The sequence below is a fragment of the Leuciscus leuciscus genome, assembly GCF_965113295.1.
Source record: "Leuciscus leuciscus genome assembly, chromosome: 3".
NCBI classification, from domain to species: Eukaryota; Metazoa; Chordata; class Actinopteri; order Cypriniformes; family Leuciscidae; genus Leuciscus; species Leuciscus leuciscus.
The window spans coordinates 60,064,335-60,084,209 of record NC_138727.1 but is presented as its reverse complement, the minus strand read 5'-3'; the positions used below and the strand labels follow the sequence as shown (position 1 = coordinate 60,084,209).

General features: G+C 38.9%; 3 protein-coding genes across 5 annotated transcripts in view; all 3 read right to left on the bottom strand.

The window, feature by feature from the left end:
- The window catches only part of LOC309493717 (polymeric immunoglobulin receptor-like), a 125,231-nt gene that overhangs the window by 11,466 nt on the left and 93,890 nt on the right, over positions 1–19,875 (bottom strand). The gene's annotated exons all lie outside the window — the stretch shown is intronic.
- The window catches only part of LOC309493887 (uncharacterized protein), a 91,178-nt gene continuing 73,229 nt past the window's right edge, over positions 1,927–19,875 (bottom strand). Inside the window, exon 5 of the mRNA XM_082163170.1 lies at positions 1,927–8,577. The gene's annotated coding sequence lies outside the window, so the exon portion shown is untranslated. The remainder of the gene's footprint in view (positions 8,578–19,875) is intronic.
- LOC309493700 (polymeric immunoglobulin receptor-like) lies at positions 9,793–16,379 on the bottom strand. Its single transcript, XM_082162900.1, has 8 exons — positions 16,103–16,379; positions 15,680–15,997; positions 15,279–15,581; positions 14,885–15,196; positions 14,533–14,808; positions 10,332–10,427; positions 10,101–10,147; positions 9,793–9,966 (listed from the first exon to the last, which is right to left on the bottom strand). The coding sequence occupies exons 1-8, from the start codon at positions 16,305–16,307 to the stop codon at positions 9,799–9,801; spliced, it is 1,725 nt and encodes a 574-aa protein (XP_082019026.1). The 5' UTR covers positions 16,308–16,379; the 3' UTR covers positions 9,793–9,798.

Here is a 19,875-nt window from a genome sequence, read left to right as displayed (position 1 = left end):
AAAGTTACCAAGTTCTCCTTTAAATTATAGAAACAACATATAGTTCAAAATATACCACAAAACATAATCCACACATCAGGAAATGTTGAGATACAAAGGCTGATCAACTCAGAGAACATCTTGAGTGAATTCATGTCTTTATTACATAGCGTTATCTTCCTGTCTCTCTGGGAAATCAAAAATGCATCTGATACTTTTGTTTTGACATTTATACTTTGAGGTTTTGACATCTCTATCAGCTGTGAGAAACAGACATGACCTGCAGGATAAATACAGTGTGCCTATAAAAATAATATCATACGTTTACATTGTTCCAAATACAACTGTTGTCATATGAACTTCCATAAGTTGTGTAACTTGTTTTGCTCTAAGAAGTCTTCAGATGTCTTCAGATCTGAACATCTCATTCAGAGGATCATCAGCTGAAGTCTGAGTCTGATTGATGCTTCTGTCACTTTAACAGGCAGTTCTGGATTCAGCACCACGGACAGCAGCTGTCAATCAGTAACACATGATAATGAACCTCATTGGCTCTCACACGTCAAGCAAACTAGCAAAATGTACACAAACTGGACAAACATTGAAATGCTGAGACTTGTTTTCATCTACTTCCATTGCTTCATCAAATATTCCTCTAGAGGGCGAAAGTATAATTTTCATGTAAGTTCACTCCCTAGAGCCTGTATAAAAAACCATTGAAATGCAAAAAAAAAAAAAAAAAAAAAAAATGCATCTGATACTTTGGGTTCTTAACATTTTTTATCACTTGTAAGAAACATTAACATCTTTCTAGGAGGAAACAGACCACATCTGGATTTGTTTGGATACTTTCTGCATAAAGACAATAATAATATGAAGGTTTGATGTGGATTCAGCACCTCGGACAGCAGCTGTCAGAGGAACATCAGCATCACTGATGACAGGTGAACTTGAGTTTTTCTGCTTCCTTCCTTTCATCTCTGATTTAGTCATCAAAAACTGCAATCTGCATGGACAAAGGCTCTATGTACTTATTAAATTAGGTCAAAGTTTCATTCCTCCAGAATGATTCACTCTTTCTTTTTGAACATGCAGGAGGCGAGTAAATCTGTGCCTTTTACATTTCATGATTTCAGAACACAAAGAAAATTATGTTCTGTGTCAACTACCATACAACACAACTACATACAACCAAGAAATGTCATGTTTAGTCATTGGAATTATAATATCAATAGAACATGAACTTCTATCTGCCACTAGATGGAGCCAGAGGGTTCAATAAGAGAGCTGTGTGTGTGTTTACTGTGTGTACATCTATAATAATGCAATGGTGAACATCACAAACACTAGAGAGATTCTCCAGAGGTTTTCACAGCATCTTTTCATAGACTTTAAAAAAAGTTCAATGCTTTATTGTCTCCTTAAATCACACTATCCCTCAATGAATTTGATATGTTTTATATTCTGAAAGGCTGCAGTTTGATTAGTAAAACTACAGTTAATATAAACCGATTGTACGTTTACCCAATTTTACCATGAAGAACTGGCAACCACTCCATTGCATTGTGGGAGAGTTTTGCACAAGCACATTATTTTCACATTATCTTCTGAAAATATACAAATCTAGTCAATGTTGATATCTCAGCATGTTTTAGAGGTCGGTGTTTAATCACGATGAGACAAACAACAGAACAGGGTTATATAGGAAGAGACACATGGATAAAGAGGTGATGGGAAACAGCTGCACATGATTACACAGATGACAGACAAAGCATTGTGGGAAATGATGTGTGTAGTGTCAGTGGTAAGAGTGCCCTCTGCTGGCGTTCAAGAGCACTCGCAGCTTAACGCCAAATAGTGTGAGAAATAGTTTTGAGCTTCTGCTTCCTCTATTATTTCAGATAACCTGGAAGAGCTGAGATATAACAATATTTATTTTTTCATATATTACACAAATTCACAGCATCTTTATATGGAGAGAAAAGTTTGTGTCCATTAGTACTAAAAAACATTTCCTGTTTGTATCACACCTGCAGAGGCTCAAGGGTATTGGTTTGACCGAGGGAATATACAGTAAATAGAGCAAAAGAAAAGCACAAGCTGAAGAACATCTCATGCTGATGATCTTTATCACACTGACCACAGTATCAAACCACCCTGCAAACACAAAGAGGACTGAGACACAAGCAAGTGTCTTTAACCTAGTAAACATAGGCCTACTATAATACAGTAAACCTGGAGATGCTGCTTGCTTTATTAACATAATATTCCTAACTTAAACAATACAAAGTTATTACATTTTAAACACAGACACACTGTATCATTGACTTGTGGACTTAGTTTGATCTGTTTTTAAAATAGAAAAATTGTCAAATCACACATAAATCATGTGTTGATCATTCATTATTTTTATACTATACTATAATAATTATTTTTTGTCTTTTCCTCAATTCATCACTTTCATTAAATGTTGAAGGTGAATTACTGAACAATCAGCTGTTAGTCTTTATTGTCTTCTGTTCATCTTCTGTCTCTCTGTTCAGTCTCATGTGTCTCTCTGTGGGTTTCCTGAGTAAGTGTGTTTAATTAAACTGAACTGAGACCCTCAACCTTCACATGTTTTCTGTGGCTTTGAGCTGGACGGAAAAAAAACTGTCTGTTCATCACACAAACACACAAACACACACACACACACACACACACACACACACACACACACACACACACACACACACCTCCAGCGTTCATGAGGAACTTTTACCAAAACTTAAGCTCAGATTAAAATTAATTTTCAATTATTTGCACATCACAATAATGACAATGCATTTAAAATGAATATTGATCAGTTTATATGTAAATATTTCAATCAGTCCTGAGAGTGAGAAATGCATAATGAATTATTCAGATTTCAGACTCAGACTTTCTCCTTTGAGAGTACAAACTTTTCTCACTGTCTTTTATGATAATAATCAGATCATTTCTGAATGTTTCTCTAGAATCTGGAAACATTGATTTCCTCAGAATGAAAACTATATTAAGTCACCCTATATGTTAATGCTGTTTTAATCGATTTAATGGTGACAATGTTTTAAATTTCAAATATAGTGTAAAAAGAATAAATTTACTATATTTGGACAATGAACAAGAAATTATAGCATTTTTTTTATGATTCTACAGTAAAGGTATAAGCAGTTGTAACATCAGAATTTGTTTTTACTAAAAACAGAAAAAGAATGAACTGAAAACTAAATCAGCAAAAGTATTGATCAGCAAGTTAAGAAAGAAATTCAAATTGAGCTTTTCAGCCATTTTGACAGCTCTACTGCGGTTGATTGGACTTGTTAGCAAAAAGCTTTACTTCCCAGATGACCAGACTAAATCCTTTTGAAGAAAGAACTTTTTATATTTTAGAAAGATATATTATGAACTAGATTTAAATTTTTCATATAGGCTATTACACATATTTACAGCATCTGTTTTATGGAGTGGAAAGTCTGTGACCATTGGTAATGAAAACTATATCCTGTTTTTCTCACACCTGTCAGTGTTTGACCCGCAGAACATAAATAGAGCAAAAGAAAACCACAAGCTGAAGAACATCTCATGCTGATGATCTTTATCACACTGACCTCAGTATCAAACCACCCTGCAAACACAAAGACATTTACCAGCCTTTTTATCTGAGATTATTTTTTAAATTTTTTATTATTTAAAAAAATCTTTCAAATTTTTTTTTACATGAATGTACAGACTCGTAATTTCACTGTTTATTGCCTGATTTCTGTCTCATACATAATATCATAAAACAACATCAGAAACTTACATTTCACATTCAGTAATTCTGTTACATCTACAGTGGGGAGAACAAGTATTTGATACACTGCCGATTTAGCAGGTTTTCCTACTTACAAAGCATGTAGAGGTCTGTAATTTTTATCATAGGTACTCTTCAACTGTGAGAGACGGAATCAAAACAAAAATCCAGAAAATCACATTGTAGGAATTTTAAATAATTTACATTTTATTGCATGACATAAGTATTTGATCACCTACCAACCAGTAAGAATTCCGGCTCTCAAAGACCTGTTAGTTTTTCTTTAAGAAGCCCTCATGTTCTCCACTCATTACCTGTATTAACTGCACCTGTTTGAACTTGTTGCCTGTATGAAAGACACCTGTCCACACACTCAGTCAAACAGACTCCAACCTCTCCAGAATGGCCAAGACCAGAGAGCTGTGTAAGGACATCAGGGATAAAATTGTAGACCTGCACAAGGCTGGGATGGGCTACAGGACAATAGGCAAGCAGCTTGGTGAGAAGGCAACAACTGTTGGCACAATTATTAGAAAATGGAAGAAGTTCAAGATGACGGTCAATCTCCCTCGGTCTGGGGCACCATGCAAGATCTCACCTCGTGGGGCATCAATGATCATGAGGAAGGTGAGGGATCAGCCCAGAACTACATGGCAGGACCTGGTCAATGACCTGAAGAGAGCTGGGACCACAGTCTCAAAGAAAACCATTAGTAACACACTACGCCGTCATGGATTAAAATCCTGCAGCGCACGTAAGGTCCCCCTGCTCAAGCCAGCGCATGTCCAGGCCCATCTGAAGTTTGCCAATGACCATCTGGATGATCCAGAGGAGGAATGGGAGAAGGTCATGTGGTCTGATGAGACAAAAATAGAGCTTTTTGGTCTAAACTCCACTCGCCGTGTTTGGAGGAAGAAGAAGGATGAGTACAACCCCAAGAACACCATCCCAACCGTGAAGCATGGAGGTGGAAACATCATTCTTTGGGGATGCTTTTCTGCAAAGGGGACAGGACGACTGCACCATATTGAGGGGAGGATGGATGGGGCCATGTATCGCGAGATCTTGGCCAACAACCTCCTTTCCTCAGTAAGAGCATTAAAGATGGGTCGTGGCTGGGTCTTCCAGCATGACAACGACCCGAAACACACAGCCAGGGCAACTAAGGAGTGGCTCTGTAAGAAGCATCTCAAGGTCCTGGAGTGGCCTAGCCAGTCTCCAGACCTGAACCCAATAGAAAATCTTTGGAGGGAGCTGAAAGTCCGTATTGCCGAAACCTGAAGGATCTGGAGAAGGTCTGTATGGAGGAGTGGGCCAAAATCCCTGCTGCAGTGTGTGCAAACCTGGTCAAGAAATTGAGCGTCAGCGTCAGTTCTGGCAGGCCAGGTAGTCAAGACGCTGCTAATGCTATTTGCTAACAACACTGTCCCGTCAGCTGATCTGCTTCAGCTGAGCTGCATTAGCTGGTTAACTCCCCTCGCGGCTCAATGGCCAAAGCTCAAACAAGGCGCCCTATTTAAAGCACATTCAGCTTGCTCATACATGCTTGCTGCTCGCTTCTGCCTGTCAATATATCATATATTAGTGCGTTTATAGTCCACTGCTTCAAGGATCGAAAACTGCAGCCTTCTTCCATCAAAAGTACGGTCGCTGGCATTCAATTCCATATGCGCTGCCTGGATCCATCTGCCTCCAGTATTTTGAAAAATCCTTCCATTCGCCTTTTGCTGAACGGGATCAAAAGACAATCTCCACAAGGCAATGATAAACGTCTCCCTTTTACTCTACCTTTTGTTAAACAAATATCAAAATTAAGGGATGGGTGTTTTGGGCAGTACACCGATCAGTTGTTAGAAACAGTCATTCTCACAGCCTTTTTTGGTTTTCTAAGGGGTGGTGAAATTTCTTCACGCACTTGTTCATTTGACCCAAATCTCAATCTAACAATTTCTGATGTCTCAATTCATGATCACCATTTCACATTATTTTTAAAACATTCCAAAACTGATAAAAATTGTAAAGGCGTAATCGTGTACATCTCTGAGTCTAACACTGTTTTTTTGTCCTCTGATTTCCATGCTGTCCTATTTGAGGTACCGCCCCAGTGCTGATCCGCAGGACCCGCTGTTCGTCACGCAGGCAGGGAAAACAATGTCCAGAACCTGGTTTTCTTGTCACCTACGCCTCCTTTGCCAATTCTGTGGACTGCCCCCGGACCGCTATACTGCTCATTGGTGCAGCAACAACAGCGGCAGCATCCGCTCCGGTTTTAACCCTTAAAGCTATGGGGCGGTGGTCTTCTGCTGCTTACGAACGATACCTCCGTCCCGATGTTCGGGCTATTCTTGACGCCCAGAAAGCCATGAGCTCAAGTCTCTGATTTGTTTCGCTAATAAAACACATTTGATCATTATTTTGCTCGTGCTCTGCTCAGTATAACGCCCCTGGATGCGCTACCAGCTGTTTAATTCCTTCATCTAGCTCGTTTCTCAGAAGGTGGATTAGTCATCTCTTCATAGAGCTTACACTGTAGACTGTCAAAACAGTTCAAAGACCGATAATTCTAGGTAACAGCATGTTTTAGCTATTGCGGTCTTGATTAGTCATTTCAGTAATTAATTAATATTTTTTACCATAATATAAATCGCTAAATTAGGGCAGCTCAGACGACCCCGTTCGAGACACTCAATTCTGTTTTGGGGGGATAGCTCATCTAGTCAAAATAAAATCATCCTCTGTATCACAGAGGATTGCCAGGTGTGGTTTTGTTTGGGGGGATATTTTAGCTCTCACAGTCCTAAACTGTGTGAGCGTTCCCTAATGCTGCTGCTGCTGTCCTCTGACTCTGACCTTTCATGAGCACCATGAAATAGCAGAGAGGACTCCCTGAACAGAGCCATACCGCCAAATTTCAATTCAGGAACATCAACTTGTTTGCAATCTATTCAATAAAAATTCTTAAATTATTTTTATTGTCTGTGTTCTTGACTTAATGGGCCTGACAGAACTACAGGAAACGTATGATCTCTGTAATTGCAAACAAAGGTTTCTGTACCAAATATTAAGTTCTGCTTTTCTGATGTATCAAATACTTATGTCATGCAATAAAATGCAAATTAATTACTTAAAAATCATACAATGTGATTTTCTGGATTTTTGTTTTAGATTCCGTCACTCACAGTTGAAGATGATAGACTTCTAGATGCTTTGTAAGTGGGAAAACCTGCAAAATCGTCAGTGTATCAAATACTTGTTCTCCCCACTGTAGATGGACAATATATGTTAGTATACTGTAATGCACTAAACAACAAATGCATGACATTTAACGGATTTTTATGGACATTGTTTGTCATTGAATTGTGGATTCAATGTTTAGATTTCAATCTTTTTTTAAAGAAAATTGTCAAATCACATTGATCATAAAATTTTTTTAGTCTTTTCCTCAATTCATCACTTTCATGAAATGTTGAAGGTGAATTACTGAATGACCAGCTGTTAGTCTTTATTGTCTTCTGTTCATCTTCTGTCTCTCTGTTCAGTCTCATGTGTCTCTCTGTGGGTTTCCTGAGTAAGTGTGTTTAATTAAACTGAACTGAGACCCTCAACCTTCACATGTTTTCTGTGGCTTTGAGCTGGACGGAAAAAAACTGTCTGTTCATCACACAAACACACAAAAAAAACACATCCAGTGTTCATGAGAAACTTTAAGACTAAAAATTGTCTTTCTTTGCAACAATAACGTGTTTTGGTAAACACTGTTAAAAGACCATAAACTCACATGAGAAGTCAAGAGACAAAGTACCCAACTAAAGGCAACACTGTTCACTAATGCTGTTTGTGGAGTTGTTTAATCCTCCTCTGCTGAGATCTTCACAGATTTAATGTCTTCTTTTCTCTTCAGTTGATTTAATCTAATGCTATGTCTGAAGTCAGTTGTAGTTCTTGTGTTTCTCTTTCCTTCAGTGATTCTGCTTGTTAACAGCAGGTGTTCATCACTAATGCTCAATCATCACTTAATTAATCACTTAATTATCTCATTAACTTTAACACTGATTCAGTGTTACTTTAACACTCTGTAGAGTGGGGTCATATGTGCTCTGAGCAGAGTTAATTTAACTCTGGGGATTTTGTGGATGCCGTTTTTTGGGGCTTCAAAAACTCTATTCACTCCCATTATAAAGCTTGGAAAAGCCAGAATATTCTTTAATAATCGATTGTGTTTGGTTTGAAGAAGTAAGTCATATACACCTAGGATGACTTGAGGGTGAGTAAATTATGGGATAATTTTCATTTTTGGGTGAACTAACCCTTTTAAAAATAATCTTTCTCATGATCTCCCTGTAACTATTATCTCGTGTACAAACCTAAAGCAGATCAAAGAAAATAATCAATATTCAGACAGAGAGATGAGAAAGAGTCTTTAACAGCTTTGAACATATTCTCATGTTTCATGCGTCTCATCATAAAGGTGTTTTAGACTTGTGTCTGTTTAAGAGCTGCTATTAAAGAGGTTTTATGTGTCAAAAGATGCATTTAAATGTACGTGTCTCTGCATTTGGAGTGGAAACTTCACCGTATTTTCTAGAAGTGTCACTTAGGTGTTGTATTTCCTGTTTTATTCACACCCTCAGATAAACTGAGATGACAAACTCTTTACACACACCAATAAACCTCTGACACAACTGCTATTTTACACATGTGAAAGAAGAAACATGAGCAATAGAAACTTTAAAGTGTGTCATGATTCAACAGACTGAACTGAACGACCTTGATCAATAAAACACCTCTTTAACACTAATTTATGGATTATAAAGAGAATTGATCAATGAATTGTAAACATAAGCAATACTGGTGTAATGTGTGCTGATCTGTTATAAGCAGAGCCGCCTTAACCTAATGTAAGGCCCCGGGGCTGAGAGGTTTTGTAGGCCCCCCATCCCCTCGATTTATAGAGTCTCATTTTAAAAAAGTGTAATATCTAGGTAATCTACATCACAGAATGCATTAATTTCTTTCGAGACCTACAACAGTGAGTTTTTTTATATTGTTTTCAATTTTAACATTGTTATTAACATATCACTGAGCACATAAACACAAGACACTTTATTTAACAACCACACACAGAAACTAAATTTAAACTTTATGCAAATGAGAAGCGATTTTCGCGAGCGACAACCAATAGGAAAGAAGCCTTTCAGTCAAGAAGCTCAGCTCCCGTCACCGTCTCGAGTGCAGGCAAGACAGAAGAGTTCGAGGGCGATTTCACTGTTTTTTATGATTTACTGTAACCACAAACATGGATATAATAAAATGATGCATGGAAAAGAAACTGTCGACAGTCTCAGTGAGTTTGCTGGATTTAGTGCGTAAATCATTTTGTTTACAAATTAGACGCTTTGCAGTTGTTATAGACATGTTAAAGATTTTATTTTGGATGTGTTTAATTGTGATTATATTGGCTGGGTTTATAAATGTTTATAAAATTGAAAGGATCATTGCTTGGTACATTTGGAAACAAAGCTTGTCTATTTCTAAATGTAATCGCGTGCATCGCTGATGATTATACTGTCCGTGTGTTGAAAAAAACTTAGATTAAACACACTTGCAACAGACACACCCCAAAGCGGAGACGTTACAGTGTTGCCAGCGGCACTGAGCGGACTTTTGTCGCTGTAGTGGACACGCACCGTAACGCCTCATTCGCGCCGCGGGACCTCTAGACGTGCGTAAACGCGTCTTTGCATTGACTTAACATTGAAATCACTCGCGCCTGACGCGCTATTCGCGTTTGGTGTGAACGCACCATAACAATAACATTAGAGCGACAGCACTACCAACGTCCACAAGCGACTAGCGACATACAGCGACAAAATCTGACAAGTTAAAACAATATGACCATTTCAGCTCATCGTGAACCTGAACATGGGAGGCCCCTGAACTTGGGAGGCCCCTGGGCTTCAGCCCAGGTAAGCCCGTGCATTAATGCGGCCTTGGTTATAAGTGAGTTAGTTGAGTCTTGTGTAGTAAATGACCGTGGCGTAATCAGAGTCAATCTTGTTCTTACTGACAGTGACTGAAGCTTCACTGAGAGACTCTTCATGCTTCTGGAAACTGACAGACGTGTACAGGAGCTCATCAGAGGGGATTGTGGGTAGTTCATCATGACTGTTAATCTGAGCATGAAAAATTTAGAGAAAATGTACAACAAAAGGAGAAAACATCACATAAGCACAACATATGTACAAACACACACACACACACACACACACACACACACACACACACACACACACACACTGTGACTCACCAATGTATTTTTCTCCCTCTTTTTCTTTTCTGATGTCGAGGTTTTTCCTAATTACCCAAAACAAAATGAATCAATTAGTAAAACATAGACCAACTAGATCAAACTGGAGACGAACAGCAGCATCTGAGACAGAAACTCATTGAGATTTTACTGCTGCTCATTGAAGCAGAACAGAGAAACTCAATTAACTTTAATTATTAATTTGTTTCAACAGATAATAAATGATCAAACCTCGTCTCTTGTGTCTTAATTTGCACACAGTCAGAGTGAATCCACCAATCAGCAGCAGAATCACACACACACAAATAATGATGATCATGGAGAGATCTGAAAATAAAACACACAAACACACAAACACAGTGCTTATTAGAGAGAAAAAAAACTAAGAGATCCACAAAATTTATAATGTTCATTTTCAGCCCTTTTATATCCAGCATAAATGTATGTTTTCATACTTATGGGTTATTACACATTGTTTTAAAGTGTGAGTAAAAACATTTTATAATAATTAAATATTTTTAAAACTCTGTTTGCAATGTTTGTCATAAAGGAACTAGTTTAGTATTGTAAATGTCCATGCTTCACATTTAGTCTCTTTTGCAGACTTACACATAAAACATGTTCTTCTTCATTTGTCTCTGTTGAGTTTTGTGTTTCTTACTGAGACTCTGAACCTTCAGCTCATTTGTTTGTGGTTTTGAGCTGGTGTGAGAATGTCTCGGTTATGTATGTAACCCTCGTTCCCTGAGTAGGGAACGGAGACGTTATGTCAGTGATGACGAATGGGGTTTCGCTTAGACAGCCTGTCATCTTCGAGTATATAAAACGAGCCAATGGCAATGAAATGCCATGGGTCTGCGGAATTTGCATAGCGTTACTCCGCTCCACCTCATGGGTATATAAGGAAGTATGCCGGCAACATGCAGATATGTCTTCGCTGAGGAGCCGAGACTGAACTCAGGCGTTCCAGCGGTACAGCGTAAGTGGTAGGGATGGGACGAAATATCGTTTGACAAAATATCGCGATACAAAACGTGACGAAACACATCGAGGTCGAAAAAAATGGATCGCGAAATAAAGATAGATGGCACTGCTGCATGATTTGCGTAGTATATAAATAATTTAGTGTATTATATGTGTGTGTATGTATATGGGGCAGACATACAGTTGGTGGCAGGCTGGCAGCACCATCTGCTGATCAAGCAGGGTAAAACTAAATGAAAAAAAAAATTATATCCGGGGAACGGTGCGGTACGTCGTCACGTCAAGACAGCGGTTTGTTTCTCACAGTAAACTGCCATGCAGGCTAGAATTGCGAAACATTATTGGATAATTCTTATAATTTACATTTCTCTGGGCCAATCGGAATCTTAGCACTTTTTCTCTTGGCCAATCGGAATCTTAGCACTTGCGTCATAATCTTGAAGCACACACACATACCGTGCGAGTCTAATGGAAACTCAAGCATGAATTTTCCTGCATTGAACTCGTTTTAGCGCCCGCCAAAGTGAATTTTTGTCCCGCCAAAGTCTTATTTGATCGGTGAGTAATGTAGATGAACGGCTGCGTTTGTGACAGGGCGCATGTTTTAACTAAAAGAACGACCAGAGAGAGAGAGAGAGCCAGTCGCGCGCGCGCACTCTCTGTGTAAACGACTTCACCGTCTCCAAACTAGGCGCTGTGTTGCTCTCTCTCCCTCGCACATATTAATCAAAATAAATCGACACGGTGGTAAAAGGTCGGAAGACCAAAGTTTCGTGTGGAGCATTCGGAGATTTTTTTTCCCTGAATTATACTGCTGGGTGTGAATTGTGCTAAATAAGTTTCCTTATCTTCTCTGAAAAGCGTTCCGGACATTCAGCTGACATAAAACAACACTTTAATTAAACGAAATAAAACTATACTGTGATGAAATGTTTGCTATGTTGACAACTTGACACAAATCTTGGATGTCCATGTCCTAACTGCTGGGATAATCACACAACGCGCACGACACGTCCAATTCGCGAACTAATAATGACTCCTTTGAACCGATTCATTTTAATGAATCGTTAAAACAACTGATCTTTCCAACAGTGAACTCAGGAGACGTCTGAATCGGTGTATAACTAATCAGTAACACTTTACAATAAGGTTCTATTTATTACATACATTATATAAAAAGTACAGTTTGCTAACTCAAGCTTAAACTTTAAAATAAATAAAACCACTTTTTTTTAAAAGCATTTTAAAAAAATTTCCACACAGTGCTATCAAGAATCGATAAGAGAATCGTTAAAGAATTGGATCGATAATCAGAATCGTCAGTGGCATTATTATTGATAAAATCTTATCAAATCCCATCCCTATGTGAAGACAGTAAAATTATAATCAAACATTAAAGAACATACATAAATAAAAAGATGCTAACATGAGGTCTTATTGTGTCATTGTCAGTCTTGTTACATCTGTGCAAAACTAGGGTATGCAGATTAATTATTATTATTATACATCATTCATCAGCATGCATTGATTAATCCCATGGCATGTATAAAAAAAAAAGTTAGTCTGCACTACCTTTTTTTTTCTTTTTTGTTCTTTTTTGATATTGTATCGTGACGTATCGTGTCGTGACCCTGGCATATCGAGGTGCATCGTATCGTGAGTTTAAGTGTATCGTCCCATCCCTAGTAAGTGGCAGGGAGATGTAACGTCTCCGTTCCCTACTCAGGGAACGAGGGTTACATACGTAACCGACACGTTCCCTTTCGTGGTCACTACGAGTTACGTCAGTGACGACGAATGGGGTTCCCAGTCTAATCACGCCACCTTGGCTATCTTCCAGTGTCCTGCGTAAGTCTGAGCTCCCTGTCGTGAGACTGGCATGGACGAAGGACTCCTACTTAACACAGGAATAACAAGGTACACTGGGAAGCATATCTCAATGGAAATATGCAATCATGCCCAACCCGAAGGGGGGGGACTTGGAATACACATATGACCCCGAGGGGCTGCATATGGAGTATCACTGGAGTGTCCAGCCGCAGGTGGAATATTTCAACCCCAGGGGTGGCAAGGTGGCTTGCCGAGGAAAAGACACATGCTCAGAGAGACTTACAGTGGAAATACACATGTGGGGGCCGCCCAGAGGCGGAACCATGCACATGGAGGCACCTAGCCAAGCGCGAAAGCTGCCAGTGGCATAACTCTGGCGTTGACGTCAACAGTGCTGGAGGAGACTCAGGGCTTATTAGGCTCACCTGAGGAAATATTGCACGTATCCCGTCCATGGAGAGGAATGGCGAGCAAGTGAAGACACCTGAGCAGAATCTAGTACTGGCTGGTTGAAGCGAGTACATGAGAAGAAACTGGCTTCACTCGAAGATTGTAGAATCTCGCGAATGTGTTGGGTGTCGCCCAGCCTGCAGCTCTGCAGATGTCTGTTAGCGAGGCGCCATGCGCTAGAGCCCAAGAGGATGCCACACTCTGGGTGGAGTGGGCTGTCACACCAAGGGGGCATGGTCGACCTTGCTGCTGGTAAGCCAAAGCAATGGCGTCCACTATCCAGTGAGACAACCTTTGCTTGGAGAGAGCCTTTCCTTTCAGCTTCCCACCATAACAGACAAAGAGCTGGTCTGAGGTCCTGAAACACTGCGTTCTGTCTACGTAAGCACGGAGGGCGCGTACTGGACAGAGCAGTGCCAAGGCTGGATCTGCCTCCTCCGAGGGCAGCGCTTGCAGGTTCACCACCTGGTCTCGAAAGGGTGTGGTGGGAACCTTGGGCACATATCCAGGCCGGGGTCTCAGGATCACGTGAGAGTTAGCCGGCCCGAATTCCAGGCATGCTTCGTCAACCAAAAATGCCTGCAGGTCCCCTACCCTGATGGAGGCCAATGCAACCAGGAGCGCTGTCTTCATTGACAGGAACTTAAGCTCCACTTATTGCAGAGGCTCAAAGGGAGCACTCTGCAGGGCAGTTAGTACCACTGAGAGGTCTCAAGAGGGAACGAGAAGAGGGAGAGGAGGATTCAGTCTCCTTGCTCCTCTCCGGAACCTGATGATCAGATCGTGCTTTCCAACGGACTTACCTTCAACTGCGTCATGATGTGTGGCAATGGCGGCAACATACACTTTCATGGTGGAGGGAGACATCGTTCGCTGTCAAACCAATCACTTCAGTTGCAGTGCGATTGTCTACAATGCTTTCACAGTCTTCAGACTACAGAGCGAACATAAATAAGCACAGGACCGTTTGACAGAAGCTGCCTATCAGTGGATACTGAGTTTAATCCAAATAGTCTTGGCTATTGGATATTGACATATGACGATGTTTTTTCTTAGTGTGTTTTCTTAGTGGCCCCCATTGCCATATCTGTAGATTCAGCCAGTGTTAATATATTAACATTTAAATCTGGCCCGAAGACAATGGAGAAATAATAAACTTTAACCTTACCCTTTTTAATAGTGAGGTTTACTTTAGTGATGATGTGAGCTCCACACCAGTATATCCCAGAATCCTCTTCTCTCAGATCAGTGATGTTTACAGTAAAGACTCCAGTAGAAGCTTCATCACTGAAAGAGAATCGATCATCTCTGATCTTCTCCAATGAAACTCCATCCTTCACACACATGGAGGGTTCATGTGCTTTGCAGAAGCATTTCTGATGTTCATCATGATGTTTGCACTGGATTGACACGTCGTCTCCTTCATACTTAGTCAAGTTCAGCTCTGGAAATATTAGAAATATGAGAACATCAATTCACAGCCATAGTTTCACATATTCAGATGTATAAACCTTCCTCACCCTCGTTCATGATGACGATCAGATGAGTGTAAAGATAATTCACGTCTCTCTCTAATGCACACCAGTATTTCCCAGCATCCTCTGCTGTCAGTCCAGTGATGGTCCCAGTGAAGACACTTGCAGTGACGTCATCATTCAGAGTCAATCTGTCAGTCTTGGTCTCTTTCTCTTCTCTCACAGTCTCACTGATAGTATTTCTATCTCTAGTGGAGCACTTCCCCTTACAGAGAGACTTTGACTTTGATTTATAGATTGAATCATAAGGGCAGAAGATCTCAGCAGATTCTCCTTCACGTCTCACTACTGGAGCCACTGCAAACAAACACAGACATTTAACACACATGATTCTGAATATACTGTATTTACTACAATGAAATCATCTGAGTTCACTCACTGAAGAGGTTGAGCTGAATTTTGGTGGTCAGGGAGATGAAAGTCAAATGTGTGTCTCTGGTTTCTGCTCCACACCAGTAAACTCCAGCATCTCTCACGCTCACATTACTGATGCTCACTGTAAAAACTCTCTCTTCATTTCTCTCAGATGAAGGACTCATTTCTGTCACTGCAGATGTGCTGATGTTTTGACAGATGTGATTATCATCCTCTTTGCAGAAATGAACTTTATTTTCCTCTGGGATCTGACAGGTGATGTTGACTTCTTCACCAAGATGAACAGATTCAGTCACAAACGTTACATCTGTAAACAAAGATAAATTAATATATATATATATATATATATATATATATATATATATATATTGTTGCCAGATTTGATTGAAAGGTTGTTTTACTTACTACCAATATGAAGATGAACAATATTAATAATGGAGTAACTGTACGAGTGACCGAAGATCCAAACTCCACATAAATAAACTCCTCCATCATCTGGAGTCACAGCAGAAATTCTCACGCTGAAGATGATTTTATGTTTGTCATCAGAAACACTAATTCTATCTTTCCTATACCATTTGCTGTAGATAATCTCAATAGAGTCTTTTCCTTCTTTAAATATGATCTTGGGATCATTAATATGATTCTGTGAATATTCACTGCTGAAGGTTGCAGTTTCTCCAATATTGACCATCACTCTCTTTGACACTTTAAAACATGAATCTGTAATTCAGAAAAAAAAGAAAAGAAATAGATTTCACATATATAAAAGCTTTGAAATTTTCCACAGTTTTACTAAACAAAAACTTTAATCTTAATATGACTGACCTTCTTCCACATTCAAAGTCATATTAATGGACCACTGGTCTTCAACTCTAATCCAGTATCTTCCAGCATCATGTTGGTTCAGTTCTCTGATGTAGATCATGAGTTTTCCCTCATTGTTTTTAAACAGTGTGTATCGTCCTTCATTAATCCATTTATCATGTGTCCTATGATTTATTATTGTTCTAAACTCTGGAAATTTGGCCATATATTTACCAGAGTAACTGAACCAAGTCTTCTGTGAATCAACAAGAAGACTTCCTCCAGAATATCCAGTGACACTGACGCATCTCACTGCACCTGTCAATCAGATTGATACTGTGATCAGAAACCTCATGAACAGAAAACAGCATCATTACTGCAGTGATGAAAGAGAAAAGCTCTGACCTGAGATCAGGGAGAAAGTGAAGAAGATGAGGAGGATCTTCATTGTGAGTTGAGTTCAGTCTTCTTTATGCTGAATGTTCTCTGTGTGAATCTCTCTGTCTCTACATCTGTCTGCTTTAGTTCCTTCCTCTTTCTTCAGCTCTTTATCAGTAATGATCAGCTTTACTGGCTCCTCCCACCATCAGCACTGACTGAATATTACATTAATCACACTGAAAGAGCGCCACCTAGTGGAGGTTACAGTGTCTGATACTGAGAGCTCATACAGGCTTCATCTTCTATAGAAGGACAAATGACATTGAACATAATTCATAAGCATTATTTAAATCTTCCTCTAGAGGGCGACAGTATAATCTACATATAATGTGTCTATAGGTGGCCTCAGTAAACTTACAAGACACTTTCAAAAATAAAATGAATTAAAATAAAAGGTTAAAACAACAAAGCATAATGAAAATGCTAAAAATGCAATATAGTACAAAATATACCATATACAACTGACATAATTCGTACATCAGGATATGTTGAGTTACAAAGGCTGATTCCCTCTATACAGAAACATCTTGATTGATTTCATGTCTTTATGAAACAGCTTCATCTTCCTGAGACTCTGGGGGAAAAAATGCATTGTATACTTTGGTTTTTTACATCTTTATCAGCAGTCTAGTGAAGTCAGCTTTATTTATGAAGCAAGTTATGCAGTTCAGATTGTTTCAAAGCAGCTTTACATGGATCATATGGAAAATAGGAAAATACTGTTAGAAACTTTGGGGAAAATACTGTAGAGCACAGTAAATTCCCCGGTGTTAAATTAACATCGCTCATTGATTAATTGAGTGATGATTGAGCATTAGTGATGAACACCTGATAATAACAAGCAGAATCACTGAAGGAAAGAGAAGCAACAAGAACTTCCAGCCGTAGTCTTAGCGGCTGTTTACACAACACCATTTTCAACTAAAAACGTGGAACTTTTTGTGCGTTTTAGCCGTTCATTTACACGACAGCAGCGTTTTGGGTGTCTGAAAATGCAAACTTATGACTGCACACCAGTCAATCTCGCGAGTCTCTAATGGTGACCAAACATTTTCAATAAAACATCAACATCTAAACCTCTGTTAATTCTCAAAAAGAACTGTACTTCTGTCATGATAACTCTCGGAGTGATTGGCATGGTAATGGATATGACAGTGTTAATATGTTTGGCCTTAGTGGAATAGATCTGCTAAACTGCTTCTGCTGTAGAGCAAGTACAGAGACTTGCTACTGCCCATACACACACGACACGCTGCCTTCCTGAACTAGCACTGCGCTCAATTTATGACTGCATTTGGTTGAACTTATTAGCAAAAATAGTGAGATTCCACTTCCCTCTAGCAAATATTACAGATGACCTGATTAAATCATTTTGAAGGGAGAGCTGTGATATATTATAAATATTTTTATTTTTTATTTTTCATATATTAAACAAATGCACATTATGTTTTATGGAGTGGAAAGTCTGTGCCCATCGATACTGAGATAAACATCCTGTTCTTATCATACATACAGGAGGCTGAAGGGTTTCTGGGTTTGACCCACAGAAGATAAATAGAGCAAAAGAAAACCACAAGCTGAAGAACATCTCATGCTGTTGATCTTTAACTGACCACAGTTTTAAACAACCCTGCAAACACAAAGACATTTAGCCTACAAACAAGTCTCTTTATCTAAGTAAAGAAAAAATACTGGGCTAAAGATCATGTTTCTGAAATACACACTTTTGATTTTTACTAACAAAATGTCGACGTGTCAACTGATTGGGATTACGTTTAGGGAGCCTGTCATCTTCGAGTATTGTTTAAATGAGCCAATGTACATTGCATCTCGCGCTCCGCCCCGCAGCGCGGGTATAAACACAGAAACGGATGCACACACACCACTTGTCTTTCGTTTCGGAACCGATCAGCGTTGATTTCTCTGAAGAGTGCTGTTGTTTACAACGAGCGATCGTGTCGGTGTTCTTCTAGGAGCGAGTGCAGCGGTGATCGCGAGCTTTGAGCTCTCAACTGCTGTTTTAACAGCATCACATTTTTGTGTTTGTTGACGGCTGGTCCCATACACAAAATAAATATATTTTCAAAATATATTGTTGGAATATATGCAAATATTTGATATTGGCCCAATAAATATATTTTAGTTCAATATATGTAAATATATTTTCATATATGTTTACATATATGTTCATATATGTTTTAACTTTTGCAAATTGTTTCATTTGACATTTAAAAAGTTAACATTTTCACAAACAACACATTTTCAGTTTATTTTTTTAGATAGACCACTTCATCTGTGGATAGTGCTCTACCACTTCCCCCGACCACATTTTTCCTACTGGTCGGGGATCAAACCGGCAACCCTTCGGTTACAAGCCCGAAGCCCTATCAGTAGGCCACGGCCCTTTACTAACTTTATTGGTCTAAAATGACAATTTTATGTAGGAAAGAACACACAGAATGCAGAGTTTTTTCCCCTATTTTTACAGAATTGATTACAGTTATTTAATAGTGTGTGTATGCAGTGTTAGACACTGAGTTCTATCTATTGTTTAAGTGCACTTCACTGTTGGAGTGTCACTGTTATACTTGCATCATTAATATTGTGCATATTTTCAATATTTAAATGACTTCAGGGAAGATGTCAATAAAACAACAATAAATCTAATAATTGCACTTAGTGTTAGGTACGTGCCACCTAATATGGCCTAATGGTCCTAGGAAAGCAACTATCTGTCATTTTACATTGCAGTCATTTAAATGTAAGTACAGTATTTATTATAGCTGTGTGTCATAATACAGTAGTGAAATATGGTAGCCTACTGTTGTGTATAGGGGAAAAGGTAGAGGAATTACTATGATCAAAATTCATTTTCGACCCTTCTTTAGCAAGCTAAACATTTTATGACCATATATTTTGTCATATATTTTACATTACATGTTATAAATGTAAATATATTTCACACTTAACATCATATATTTTTGTTATATTTCAGAATATATTTCAAAATGATAAATATAAGTGAACAACAATGCAAATATAATGTATTTGGACATGTATTTGGAATATGTGCCACATATATTTTTGACACTTTAAAATATATTTCAATATATTTCTTTTGTGTATGGGGTTAGAGGGCGGAAAAGTGAGTGCTTCACTGTTTCAGTTCATTGTTCAGTGTTGCCGCGGTCATTCCCCTGCGTGCTCCAGCACTGGTGATGGGTCCCATTTCCTGAAAGAGCAACACGGGTGTGTTTGCATCTTAAAAAATAAAATTTAAAAAAGGATGCCGTTCCACCTGATCGGTCTGGTGATGTCTACATTAGTGGTTCAGGAGCGCTATCGTTGGCTCA